The sequence below is a fragment of the Sceloporus occidentalis genome, unplaced genomic scaffold (assembly GCF_023333645.1).
Source record: "Sceloporus occidentalis isolate IW3139 unplaced genomic scaffold, rSceOcc1.0.p SCAF_10, whole genome shotgun sequence".
Classification (NCBI taxonomy): Eukaryota; Metazoa; Chordata; class Lepidosauria; order Squamata; family Phrynosomatidae; genus Sceloporus; species Sceloporus occidentalis.
In genome coordinates this window covers 20,671,866-20,686,134 of record NW_028316990.1, presented here as the reverse complement: position 1 = coordinate 20,686,134, position 14,269 = coordinate 20,671,866, and the positions used below count along the sequence as shown (strand labels likewise).

The 14,269-nt window shown below is 45.4% G+C and overlaps 1 protein-coding gene across 1 annotated transcript in view; it reads right to left on the bottom strand.

The window, feature by feature from the left end:
• Positions 1 to 163: 163 nt before the first annotated feature.
• GLG1 (golgi glycoprotein 1) overlaps positions 164 to 14,269 on the bottom strand; it is a 51,428-nt gene continuing 37,322 nt past the window's right edge. Inside the window, exons 14-27 of the mRNA XM_089476797.1 lie at positions 13,986 to 14,048; positions 11,633 to 11,746; positions 11,105 to 11,193; positions 10,052 to 10,169; positions 9,187 to 9,279; positions 8,555 to 8,692; positions 7,860 to 7,983; positions 6,889 to 7,031; positions 6,392 to 6,493; positions 5,716 to 5,823; positions 5,323 to 5,443; positions 4,228 to 4,334; positions 3,734 to 3,897; positions 164 to 531 (exon numbers count right to left, since the gene is read on the bottom strand). Coding sequence (XP_089332923.1) covers positions 501 to 531; positions 3,734 to 3,897; positions 4,228 to 4,334; positions 5,323 to 5,443; positions 5,716 to 5,823; positions 6,392 to 6,493; positions 6,889 to 7,031; positions 7,860 to 7,983; positions 8,555 to 8,692; positions 9,187 to 9,279; positions 10,052 to 10,169; positions 11,105 to 11,193; positions 11,633 to 11,746; positions 13,986 to 14,048 — 1,515 coding nt within the window. The 3' untranslated portion in view covers positions 164 to 500. The remainder of the gene's footprint in view (positions 532 to 3,733; positions 3,898 to 4,227; positions 4,335 to 5,322; positions 5,444 to 5,715; positions 5,824 to 6,391; positions 6,494 to 6,888; positions 7,032 to 7,859; positions 7,984 to 8,554; positions 8,693 to 9,186; positions 9,280 to 10,051; positions 10,170 to 11,104; positions 11,194 to 11,632; positions 11,747 to 13,985; positions 14,049 to 14,269) is intronic.

Genomic DNA, 14,269 nt, shown 5'->3' with positions numbered 1-14,269 from the left:
GTGCTCAGGCAGAGCTAGCATGGCGGCAGGTTCCATGGCTTTTGTTCCCAAATGAGCAAAACGAGGGTCGGAAGGGCACTGGACACAGCCAGACCCCGAAAGCAGCCGGAGAGGATCCCCCTTTTTGCTCAGGGCTGACGGAGACACAAGCAAAACAACTAAAAACCTGCAGACTCTTTTTTATTAAATTCTCCCATTTCATCTGTACAGAAAAAAAATGCACATTATGTTCAGTTATCAGTAACAATTCAAAATTACACAGCATGGACATGGTAAAAACAAAGGATGGCCAGAACGGAAGAAAAAAAACATTTACAAAAAAACCCCTCTTGTTAATGTTACATTTTTTAAAAAGGGACTAAAGTCAGCCAACCTTTGCTGTATAAGCTACCGTTTCCTGTCTCTCCATTGGGCCAAGTTCTCAAAGGCTTCAGGAAGGGCATTCGGCAGAGAGCTCCTGCTGCGTCTGCCATATCCTGAGCGCATGCCTGTTGCTTCCCTCAAACCCAAAACATGTCGGTGTTGGTCAATCTGCAATCAAAAATCACAGTTTTGAGCTCCAAAGCATACCAGAAGAGAAAAAGACAGTTTGCCTCTGATGCGCGGCCAGGGACGCTATTCGCTTTGCAACAAACTGGGTATATCCAGATCGAAGACCTCTGCAAGTGTCAAGACACAGAAGCAGTGAATCCGGCCCTTACAGCCCCACAGAAAATGAACGGATTCTCAATGCTCTCTGGTCCCAGAGCTGGCAGGATGAGAACGAGCGGCACTGGCAGTTGCCACAACCTCCGTGCCAGATGCTACCGCTTCCCAGAAACACAATCCTATCATCCTGATCTTTAGTGTTAGTGATGCTCTGGAAGCACCACTGGTGTGCATGAACGAAGAGTGGATGGTCCAATCACACAGAGACAGAGGGGAGCAGGCTTGTTTTAGGAGAAGAGACACAATGCAAGGGCGACTATGCTAAGAGAAGGAAAGGCACTGCGCCTCAGATGCCATGCAATACCACTCTAGAGGATTGGAGGACCACTTCATCCCTTTTGCACTTCTCCTGCCTCCCCAGAGCAGTGCTCCACTTGGTTTTCATCTCCAAAGCATCCCATCCAATGGCTCATTCTTAATAAAGACAAGTCTCTTTCTCTCTGGAAGGAGACGTTTCAATGCAACGGGACCAAGAAGCCTGAAAACTGCTCAGATCAAGTGATAGGAAAAGCCCAAAGTGGCATGGACAGAAAGCGCTACAGGTTCACACAGGATAAAACACACAAACAGGAGAGCAGTGGATGGAAGCACACTTGACCTCATCCTTCATGAGTGCTTTCAAAACAGTCCGACTGCGGAGCTCAGCCCTTTTCACCTCCCTCCAGCAGCAGCAAAGGGCAAGAGCCCTTATTCTGATTCTGTCCTACCCTGAGACAGAGACACTAAAACACCCACAGTGCCATTCAATCAAGGCAGTTATCTCCATTACAACTAGGTCCTAAAACTCATAAGGCATTGTACTTCTAGGACAAGACAGCTCTGTCTCTTAAGCAACGTCTGAGGAAGAAGCCTGAATGGAACCTGCAGAACTTAAGCTCAGGAGGCTACTCCTCACCACTTTTAGGCTGCAACTCACTCACAAAAACAACCACACCTCCCTCTTAATTTCTGTCCCCAGTCCTGGATGGTAGCAGTAGGTTCAATCACACAGATGGCAGGATCACAGCCCCCAAAGTCCAGGCCAGGACCTTAGAAAAAGAGATCTGGTTTCCTGCTTCCATTAGCTTACAGCAGTACCCCCAAACTGCAGTGGCTTTTGCAGAGGGAGAAAGACTAGAGACCAGGAAATAGGCCAAGGAGGCGCTCTTTGGAGAAATCACAGCACAACCACGTTTTCAGGGAATTTGATAATAGCAGAAACAGGGGCAGCATCAGATTCATGATCCACTTTATTCCAACAACTCAAGTGGCCATGATCCAAGGCCCCCATCAGTAAACATAAGCAAAGGCAGATCAACTCGGCTGGCTTCTTAGCCACATCTCCTTGACTTTGGTGGTCTGAAACAGTCAGCGGTCATCAAAAAGCCGTGCTCAAGCCTTCCCAGTTTGCCATCTGCAGGGGTGCTAAACTTTACATTGCATTGCTCCCTTTCCAATAGGATGAAAAAAAAAGAACCAAAATTCCAGGTTTCCTAAAGCTAAAAACTTTGTCATCTTTTACGAACACTTCCAAGAGCAGCAGGAAATATTCACAGTACTGGTATGCAGGATGGTCTGTCCACCTCCTCACAGGCAGCTGGTCCCTTTCCAGAAAGGCCCCTCATTTTTACAAAAATTAATGCAGAGTGCTGAGTGGACATTTGCCTAGGAACTGCAACAGCAAAGCAGGGGCAGAGGATGCAACGGGGGATGGCACTCAAGTTTTGCTTTGGGCACAATGCCCAAGACTTACCTCTCCAGCACACCCAGGCAGCCAGGTCTGAATAGTTCAACAGATTCCCTACTGTGCCTACCAACGCCTCTGTGTCGGCTTTCCTCTTCCTGTTCTCCCTATGCTACCCAGTCATTCTAGGAGTGACACCACACTCAACACTAAGGGGTCTGCAGGAACTCGGCTTCAGCAAAGACGCTGCTGCCTTTCTCCATGTGACTGGGCCACAGCCCTTTCCTCCTTTCCAGAACTCTCTTCCCTCTTCCTTGCCTATCCCTCCCAAAAGACTCAAGACCCCCTTAACTGTTTTCTGGAGAGGACAGAAGTCTCACTCCAGCTGTTAATGCTAGCTATGTCCCTGGAATATCAGGGAGAAAATTTTTAGTACATTTGCCAATGACTTCAGTTATTTCCCAAGATGTGCCCCATCCTCTCTGGAGTGCCAAAAATCCTCTCTCTTACAAAACAACTTACTCGCTACACACCACCAAATCTCCACTCTGACTTGTCCAACAGCCTCCCTTGGGAGGCATCCTTTTTTGTGTGCGTGCCGGGGAAATTTGTACAACTGCTGGAGTTTATTAATCCCAAAGATGAAGAAAACAATGAAAGGCATTGCCTTTGGGCAATAAAATAAATTGAGGAGGAAGACAAAAACAAAAATAGATCACATACAAACAGAAGAATGGTAACAAAAGGCGATCAGAAGAGATAACGGACTCTGCAGGCAACTTCTGCTGACTGGTTAACAATTGGGGATGGTGGTTCAAGGGTGAGCCAGATGTCCAAAGCAAGGCCAGCTGTGAGCGGTGGGCGAGAGGCCCTTTCCCCTCCATTCTCCTGCCTAGCCAGAGCGCAAGACGTTTCCCCCACCGAAACCCGCTGCCCAACACTACGCCTGGAACAGACCTGTTAAAAATTTACTTTAAAAACTTTCTTGAGCTGCAGGTTGTCAGTCTGGTTTGGAGAGTGAAGGCAGTTCCAACAGTACGAGAAAAAAACAGAGAGAGAAAGAGAAAGAGAGAGAGAGACTTGTCTACAGGCAGGCAAACCACAGTCGCTAACGATGGGGTAACGAAGCGGCTGGCTGGGCCGGCATGGCTGCACGTGCCAACTCATTCCGAGGGTGGAGATGCTATGGATGAGATGGGAAACTCAGCTGGCACGTGCTGCTCTTCTAATTGGCTTGCACTCTTCAGAGAGGAGTGAGTTGGGCAGGAGACTATACAGAGGAGGGCTGTACAAACTGGGCAACAGGCAGGGCCTTCCTTCCTTCCTCTTTCCTCCTTGGCGGCGATCAAAGGCAGGCTCTACCTGTCCTTCAGCTCTCGTGTCACTCGCTTGGTGATGCGCCCACACATCAGGCCGATCAGGAAGAGGACGCAGATGCTCACGCTGATCACTGAGAGGATGTAGTTCTTGGAGGGAGAGGTCATCACTTGCATGGCAAGATCCGAAAAGCCTTCTGCAGGAGCAACCTGGCAGGTGTGGAAGGAGCGAGGCAGAAGAGTCAAATCAGCCCAACAAAAGGAAAAACATTCCTACCAACCCAACCAATGGGTTGCCCACAGGGATCCAGACTTTGCTAATGGAGAGACTGAACTACTACTATATGCTCTACATAAGGTTGCCCTTCAAGGTTGGTCTGTAAGCTGCAGCTAGCGCATCTGAGTAGAGCAACTTACATGGTTTCTCTGCTGAGTTTTCATGTTCTCTCCCAGCTGCCATGTCTCCCCTATGCATCCAAGAGGACTCCTCCACCTTGGTATGCCACAGAGAAGAATAAAGAGGCAGCTCCACTCTCTCACCTTGGCAGCGTAGCTCCACATTTCAATCCGGTCATTAAGGCGCTTCTTACACTCTGGCTGTAACCGTACACGCTTGTCCTCCAAGGCCTCCATCAGGCAGGACATCTCTGCAGAATGGGGGAGAATGTATTACAAAAGCTAGTTTCCAACTGTTTCCTCCTGTATTTGCTCATCAGCGCAAACAAGACATAGACCAACGGTCTGGGAAATACAACATGGTTCCCATGGCAAGCAGGACCAAATAGCCAGTAGAAGCTTGATACAACAAGCCAACACTCTACTGAATTGTGGCTTATCTAAGATATGACTCTATTCCAAGGAAGTGATAAATGCTGGACAGGTCCAGCACTACTCTGCCACCAAAAGACATCCATCTCCAAAGCAGTGGTGAAGCTGGGACTAAACGCAGGACAGCATGCCATGTTGAAGTTGCCTAAATAATGTGATTATGGACATTTTCCTTAACAGCTTCCTTTGGAGGTCAGTGAACACAGAAACCCTTCACGCATGTTAGATCCAAACCTACACTGTTAACTGACATAGATGGGGTGAAAGATAAGGGGAGAGATTGAAAAAGCACTTTATCCACATCATTACTCATAGTTTTAAAAGAAAAGCACCTGTGTACTTCTCTAAATTCTCCCTCAATATCTCATTTGTGGAATTAGGATGACAGTGTGGTCACTTTTGGAAAAGCCATGCTTTTTAATTGATCAAAATAAATATGTAACTTTTAGAATGGTTACATTCTTGGCTTTGGTTTTACGCTTGAATGGAAAAACCAAAGGAGATGTTTGTAATATATTTGTATAATGGCTGTCTGCTCGTTACAATAAACTTTTGACTGACTCATTTATGGAATAATCAGAAAAAGAGATTTTTGGGGAAGTGAGACATGTCCCAAATACACAGACATAACACAAACACCATCAGTGTTGCAGAAAGAATAGACATCAATCTTCAGGAAAGCACTCAAAGTGCAAATGTGTCCAGGTGTCTAAGAGGCATACAACACCAGCAAATGATGTGTATTACTATGCCAATAGTAAGTGGGAACTGGTGTTTCTGGGGCTCCACAATTAAAGCAAGACTTACGTCGCCCTCGTCCTGGTGGAATAGCAGCACAGTGGTGTTTAATGTCAAGGGCACACGCCGTATGAAGGACGGGGTCTACAAAGATGTCTGCTTTACTCTCTTTCAGCATGTTCAGCACCTCCTGAGAGGAGAGGAAATCACAATGCCATGAATATCATGACTTGAAATTGTGACATAATTCAGCCCATCTGATGGCCACATATTGGGAAAATGCACGCAACACGTTGGTGCCTTAAACAGTTGGAAATTATGTTGCTGTCATATATAAACATGGCATGATTAATTTGGTCGATTTAAGAAAACATCAGCACAATGAATACTCTGGATTTTTGTTTGATGGTCAAGATAGCTATCCCTGCAATTTAATTTTAATATTGTACCTAGTTTCTTTACCTTTTTGCACATGTCTGCTTTAATTTTTAGCAGGTTCACTTTCAGACACTCTTCCACTTGCCCCGTCTGCTCCTGGGCTGCCGCTTCTTCTGCACATAAACTGGCAATCTTTTAAAACATAAAATGTATTAGGGTGGCTTCCTGCCTCTGGGCAACAACTCTCCAATGTTTTGGGGGGAAGCTATCAGTGCAGCTAGTTAATATGAAAAGATGCAACAAGATAAGATTATACATAAAGGTAAGGGAAACAGTTACTCCACTTTCCAGGTGGCTAAGGGTATTCCCTGGTTTAAAAAAGTTGGCACAAATCAGTCCTAAGAATAGATCCAAAGGAACAATAGATCATACATACAGTATGTGTTGACTTGCCAACCTACTACTGATCCAGTAGGTTTACTTCAAGGGTGCATTTACACTGTAGAAATAATGCCAGTTTGACATCACTTTAAGTGCTGTAGCTCCATCCTATGCAATCCTGGGATTTGTAGTTTTAGAAGAGTTTTTTGCCTTCTCTGCCAAAGGCTGGTGCCTCACAAAACTACATATCTCAGGATTCTGTAGGATGGAGGTGTAGTTGTTTAAGTAGTTTCAAATTGCATAATTTCTGCACTCCACGAGTTACAAGAACTTGCTAACATATATAGGATGAAACAGGACTAAAAAGCAAAGTTCCTACCTCATCTGAGCAGTGCATCTGCAACTGTGGATCTAACCGATAATCCAGGGCAGATTCCTCAATAATCACTCGAATCTGGTCTTCACAGTCTGGAGAGAGGCGCTGTTTAGGGGACAAGACCGAGAAGAGTCATGCCTAAGGAAAAGGAACTGTTTGCTTGTCTCCATTTTTGTTTTCCTCTACTGCATGAGCAGCATCAGCCAGAACCGTCTCTTGATTTATGAGCTTGTGAGCTTGTTTTTTGATGCTCCGGGGATTAAATTGCAAACCAATAGATTAAAAATGGCAAGAAAAGGGATTCCACCTCAACATTAGGAAGAACTACAGAAACTGTAAGAGCTGTTTGACAGTGGAACACACAGGCTCTGGCTTTCCTGTACTTTGAATATGCTTGTTCACCGAGTTCAGCAAATGCACATTCTATGCAAGAGAACAAGCCAACCTATGGACCTCCCTGTCTCAGCTCTGGCTAACTGGTACGCACATGCCTCACTCACCTGGTCTGCATATTTCAGCTTCAGGCAGGAGATGACCTGCCCTTCCAGCTCCGAGTCATCCTTGGCCTTGCTCAAAATGCTCTGACAGAATTTTGGGATGTCTGCTTTGCAGGCCTTCCTGAGAACTGGATTCAGGCGGTAATCTACCAGGGAGAAGAAAGGAGCAGAATCAGTCTTCGGTTAGTCATTGGAAGGAAGGAAGGCCCTGTTTGCAGAATGACACAGCTTCCACTGAGCAGACCACAGCTGAAGTTTTCTAGATGAACAGCTTTTACTGCAACTAAATTAGAAGGGCTCTTTGACTTTCTTGGAGGTAAGCACATAATATATTGCATGCAGGCTGCCATACCATGGATAGGCAGCTTAGTACCCTCAACAGGTTTTGGACTACAACTCCCACAATCCAAATGGTCACAGTTTAGAGGACTCGTGGTCCAAAACATCTGGAGGACATCAGCTTGCCTATCACTGCACTATACTGCAGGAGTGCAGAAAAATGTGATAGCAAGTGTGAAATTCAGCTTCCCATCTTTCTTTAGAAGCATGTTTCCAGACCTCATGACTGAAAAGATGTGCTCCAAATTAGGTGTGGAAAACACCGGTTGAAATCTCAAAGGCCAGAGAGGTGACTAAATAAAATTAATTTTGTAAGCCATTTTGCAGCCTGAGTCTGTGGTCTTGGTAGCTTCCTGCTCAATGGCTGAGAGCATGGCCTCTCTACTGGGCTAAATCTATCATGTATCTGGCAAACAGTTTTGGAGCTTGCAAATTTGACAACACCAATGTGGATTTATTGGCAGAAAATAGAAAAGAGATAGTGGGGGACTGTTTTTACACGGGGTCTCAATGCTCCAAGTAAAATTTGCCCCATGCAGGCAACAATATAATAATAATAATATATAATATCATAGCACTTGCATTCAGGCCACTGTCCCCTGCTGCCTCACAGTTCCAGGAAAGTTAGCAATTACCTGTGTTCTGTGTAATCTGGCGCTTGGTAATCATTTGTTTGCATTTGGGATCCATCACTTCACTGTTCTTGTTCTGTTTCAAACACTGCAGCATGTTCTTTGCATCTGCCTCGGGACAAAATCTCTGCCAAAAAAGACAGAAAAGCTACGATTCCATAAGCAGTTCCCATCTTTGGCCATGAGTCTTTTTATCTTCTGGGAAGATGGGAAGAAAGACAAGGCCAGACATCTAGCCTTGGCATGCCTTCTTACAGTTACAGCATATGAGTTCAGAGCACTCCTCCTGAGTTTGGACCAAACTGTTCACTTTGGTTGCTTCTGAAAGCCACTTTTCCAAAGGCAATCACAAAGTCCAAGACCTGGTATATTTAGATCTCTAAAGTGTTCTTCCCCTGATGGAGTGTGCATACTCTGTGGGATACTGTGGAACACCTTCTACAGAGACTGTGCCCTCCATTAAAACAAATGTTGCTTGGCCTTGCTAACTTTGCACAAACCACTAGTTCTCTCAAATGGAAACAGGCTGCTGTTGGTGTATTTTCTGCACTCATCATACCCCAAAAATGGCTTCCTGGAATCCTTATTAAAAAGTGTAGTGTTTCATATTCTTAACCCAAACTGCCTGATTTCAGGTTGAACCACTTCACTACAAAGAGAAAATGGGCCAAGCATCTCCTTAGCAATGTGATCATTACCTTAATCATCTGCTTGCAGACACGCATAAGAGTATAATCCAGTTCTGGATCCATCATCTCTGTCTCCTGTAATTTGAAGACTTTCTGATGGCAGCGGGTGTTCAGTTGTTTCTTGTTTTCCTTCAGACACTCAATAATCTGCAGTTAAAGAGCATTGCTAAATACAAGTCTCAAGGGGAGCTAGGCACTAGGTGGCAGCATTGCTGAGATGTTGGAAGCCAGCCACAGGTAAAAAAGCAAAATGTTGTAGGACCAAAGGAAAACAGCCATTCCACTTGTAGGCACAACTGGACATGGGACCCAAGTTTAAATATAAAATTCATTTATGTTTCATATATACCTTCATATATACTACAACTCCCTTAATCTCCAGCCAGCATGACTATTAGAATGTAGTAGCTGTAGTCCAACAGCTCTGGAAGGTGCTAAATTAGGAAAGGCTAGGAGGGAATGTCAGACTAGAATTTGGAACTACGGACCAAATCCTCACTCAACCATGAAACTCACAAAGTGACCCAGAACTAGAGATCGTACCTGAGCCTAACTTCAGTTTACAGAGAAAGGGAGGAGAACTTGAGATCACTACCTGAAGTGTTTGGGGGGGGGAGTGGTTTATAAAACAGGCTTGTCACCTGAGCATTGCCGTAGGGCACATTCTGACAGTAGTTTTTGATGTCAGTCTTACACGCCTCATAAAGGTCTGGTTCCAAACGGATATCCTCAGTCTGCAAGACAAAAACCATCACATTAAAACAAGATTCAGACTCCCAAAAGGGTAGTTCCAAGCTGGAACAGGCAAAGAAACTGCCTCTGAAAACAGTAACAATGGATGTCAAGCTGGGCAATTGTGGTGGTAGAAATATCCCTGAGGAGTACTACGCATAATGCCACAAAGCAAAGGGTATGTTTGAATGTTCAACAGAAACCTTTGTCAGGCTGCAGGCAGAAGCACAGCAATGGGTGGAGGAGGAGAGGCTGCCTTGCTGCAGAAGCCAGAGTCTGCATTTAGACACTGCCTTCAGATGGAGTGTAGGAGGAGTAGACAGCTTCTAGCAAGCTACAATTAGCTCCCTGGATAATGCAGCCAACCCCAGCTGTGGAGCAAAGCACTCTACCAGTGTGTGTGTGTGTGTGTGTGTGTGTATACACTCCTCAATTCATGGTTGCCCAGAACAGCTCTCCAAAAATTCTCCACTTGTAAAGCAAGAGAAAAAGGGCTTTGCTAATTCTACTGGTTCCAGAGAGTTGGCAGTGCCAGACTCTCACATGGCAATTGCTGGGCATGGCCTTGGCTCAGGAAAAGGAGCCTCCCTCCTGGTGGCACAGTGCATGTAAAGGCCAGGAGATGCCTGCCACAAGCCAAATTTAGACTATCAGGAAGGATAATTAGAGAGCACTGAGTGGCAATGGAACAGTGAGGGGTAGCCAAATGTTTTGTGTGGGAGGGCAGGCTTAAACTCTGACGTGGCCCCAAGTCAGCTTGGCACTTTTTATTACCATTTCCAGCTCTTCCACGCGCAGCTGCTTGCGGCACTTCACAGAGACTCGGTGCTCCTTGGCATCCTGCAGTGTGTCATTGCGCACGGTGGTGCTCAGGCAAATCACCACATCCACCCTGAAAAGGAAAACAGGGTGTTACAAGGCCTGATCCAGAAGAGAAAGCCTTGCCCCTCCAAGCACACCCAACAGTATGTGATCTGGGAAGCCAAGTTGGGTCAGCTCTGGTTAGAATGAGAATGGGAAACATCCTCTTTCTCCCTGACCCCCAGACTGGGAAAGAATGCAAGCAATTCCCAGGGAGGTTCTAGGGGAAATTCAAGCCCGAAAACATGTACAGAGCCACTGCTGCCAGTCAGAGCTAACAACACCAAGCCAGATTGGCCAAGGGTCTAATTTATGTTCCATGTACGTTTGTGTGGTTAATACCACCCTACCACTCTGAATGCTCTCAGATGCACCAGATTTTGAAAGCTAAACAGGGTTACTACCTGGATGGTAGATCAAAAGGACAGAACAATATATGGGATCTCTCAGTAGGGCTGGGGAGAATCTGCCTGCAACTGTGGAGAGCCAGTCAGAGGTGAAAAAACTAGTTTAGATTTATGCAGCACTTCACAGCTTCCTACGTTAATCATGCACAACTATCTATGCAAAGCTTCCTATATTCCTAAATTTATCCACAATGCTTGGGGATGAGAACTTGCTTGGATATTGGATTTTTTTGGACTTCAGAATACCTGTATTTGCATATATACATATAATGAAGTAACTTGGGGATGGGACCCAAGTTCAAACACAACATTCATTTATGTTTCCGTGCAGAGCTAGGGAAAGGGTCCTGCCTGAAATCATGGCGAGCCATGGGCTGCCAGTCAAAGTTGACAGTGCTGGGTCAGATGGACCACAGGCAAGAATCCAGGATCGGGGCAGTTTCCCGCATATATTTCAACCTGGAACCAAGGCCATTCTTGTAGAAGGCCCTTGGCAGCAACCTGTTGGCTGAGGAAAACACAGCAGCCTCTCTATCTATATCCACAATTTCCCACTTACTTTTTCTTGATGTTGGGGCACAACTTCAACACATCCTCCTTGCAGGCCATTTTGAATTTGTAAGAGAATCGGAAATCCTTCATTTGAACCTAAAGAGGAGCAGGAGGGGAACAATGTCAGATGCAAGAACCAATATAGCAGCCTTACAGGATGTTTTCTGCATCTCACACCTGGTCGTCCTCCCTCCTTCAGTCCATACCAGATAATAGCAAGGACGGATTTAAATTCAACACCACTACAGATCATAAGGGTATAAAAAACGCATGTACTTGCAAGGCATGGAAATGGAAAGTCCCTGATCTGGCAGAAAGTGCCAGGAGTAAGGGCATCATCATGGTCAGAATTAGGAAGCTTATTACTAGCAAATAAGCCAGGAGAGCATTTAAAGAGAGGGGGGTCTCAATCCTGAAGAGCAAAATATCTAGCAGCTGGGGAAGCTCTGGTCTCTAAGGAAGAAAGAGAGAGTGTTTGCCTGCTTCCCCAGTCTAAGCCAAGCTTATAGGATGCTGGCAAGCCTGTCAAGCTCACCAGCTGAAAGTGTGTGACTCCAATGGCGCACTTCTCGTTCATCTCCTTCTGGTGTTTGTTCTGAATGAGGCACTCCATGAGGTCTCCTGAGTCGATTTGGTTGTCTGCCATTTCCTGAATGGGAGATTGAAGGGTAAGAGACAGACACGCTGACTACCTGCCAGGAATCAGCTTCCTCTCTGGCAGCCTCTGCGCTCCAGTCAAGGAAGAAATTGCTGCTGTTGTGTGCTTTCGCGTCAACTCTGACTTATGGCAACTCTATCTCAGGGGTTCTTGGCAAGATTCCTCCAGAGATTTACCATTGCTGGAACTGAGGAACAATAACTTGCCCAGGGTTACCCAGTGGGTTTTTCTGGCTGAGTAAGAATTTGAACCCAGAGCCCTAGTCCAACACTCAAACCACCACACCGGCTCTCAAGGAAGTAATGGAACCAATAGCATGGGAACAAATACAACTTCTCATTCTTTTGACTGTTAAGGTGACTTTTAAATGACCAGTCAGGACCAGATTAGACCCCATAGCTCTCACTTTGCTTGAAGGCAGGGAGTTTGGAGACCGATTTTCTGCCCAGGGTGTCCTATCTGTAGGCCTCACAGGCTGTCGAAAATGCCAAATGCCAAAAGCAATTCACCTCTCTTTATGGCCCGAGAAAGCCTGGGGAGCCTGGAGGGTCAAGGGTCACAAGAGCACCCTCAGGGGGCCCCATGTTGCCCACACCTGCCTTAAAGAAATAGATGCCAGGCCCTTACAATGCATGAGGACTGCTACATTCCTTAGGCTCCTGAGGGGAGAAAGATGCAAAATAGTTTACTAAAGGTCATCCAAGCATTTTGTAATACTATTAGGTGTGGCATAGTGCTTTGAGTGTTGGACTATGGCTCTGGAGTCCAGGGTTCGATTCCCGCTTGGCCATGAAACCCACTAAGTGGCCTTGGGCAAGTCACATGCTCTCAGCCTGAAGGGAAGGCAATGGCAAACCCCCTCTGAACAAATCTTGTCATGAAAACCCCAGGATAGATTTGCCTTAGGGTTGCCATAAGTCAGAAAAGATTCAGAGGCACACCGCACATATATCAGTGTGCAGCATGGCAAAAAACAACCCCAAATTTGAAACTGAAGTTAAAAAATAATTAGACTAATACCTCACAAAAGTTAATTTTGTGCCTAGGAAATCCAAAATGTTAGGCCAAGAATAGCTAAATTCTGCAATCTTAGGTTGCATTTTTTCCTGTTCTGCATAATTTATTCTAGTTGTAACCACAACTGGGATGGCAAATAGCTGTTGAAGGCACTAAATTTGTCCATTCTGACTACTGGAAATCTCATTCGGCTACCCTAGTTTCACTGATGTCAGCAAGTGCTGCCTGCAACAATTTCAAGCTTTTGCTCACAGCCAGTAACTTAATCTTTAAAAGCAAACAGAAACAGGGAATGCCATAAGAACAGAATTGCTACTGCTCTTTTCTAAGTCCCCTATGTACTCACAACCCCACACAGTTTTACACATGAGTGTTCCTTTAACCACAACTGCTCATTGCCCAACTGGCATCTGTAACGCAAGACTGCAAACCTCACTATTCTCCAACATTGCAGAATGAATGAATATATGAACAAATGAGGTAGGGAAACAATGCTGACATGTGTGGAACAGTCACAGGTAGGTCACGCTGCAGCACACCCTCATTTTATTGCAAATATAGGAGAACTCATCCATCACCAACTTGCTTCAATAATTCAGTCTTGAAAAGGAGACAGCCAGGCAGCACCATGGAAGAATCTGAATAGACCGTATAGTTCAGCATGGTTGTCCAGAACTAGGCCTAAGTTCAGAAAAGGGAACCAGGTATGCAGAGAAACCAGTTGTGCATTTGCAAACCATGGTCATTTTGTAGAGCAGGGGTGGGCAACTTCATGGTGGTCCAAATACTCCCAGCATTTTCCTTTCCAGTAGTTGTTGTGTGTCTTCAAGTTAGATTTCTGATGGCAATAAGGTAAACCTATGTCGGGGTTTTCTCGGCAGGATTTATTCACCAGAAATCTTCTATTGTCTTCCTTTGAAACCGACAGTGTGTGACTCACTCAAGGTTATCTAATGGGTTTCAACAGCTCAACATGGATTAGAATTCTGGTTTCTCAGAGACTGAGTCCAGCACTCAAACCACATTATGCTGGCTCTCCTGCTTTGGAGAATCTCTCAAAATGCCAGCCTTAGTGAAAGCCCACAACTTTATATCACCATTTTGAAAGAGACTGCACAGGAAAACAGAGGTATTTGGGGGTAGTATGTTAAAGGAAAAGGGCTCTAAGACCCATCCTTAATGGAGCCAGGAGTATGAACCAAAAGTCACTTACATGGCAGAAGGTCTGAATAATTGGCTCACACGCCCGCATCAACAAGGCTTCTATTTGGATATCCTGTAAGGGATACAGAAAGCATTAAATCCAGTTTGCGTCATTTCCATTTTTCTACACTAGCTCTAACCAAAGACAGTTTGCGTTGCTGGGCATTTGCCCATCAGTCTAATCAGTATGGTGGAGTTTTTCTGCCTGAATGCCTCCCTAAATAGATACCCAAAATGCCTCAAGTAAAAAGAAGCTCCCATATCCAAAGACAAATTCTTGAGATCAAAAACTGG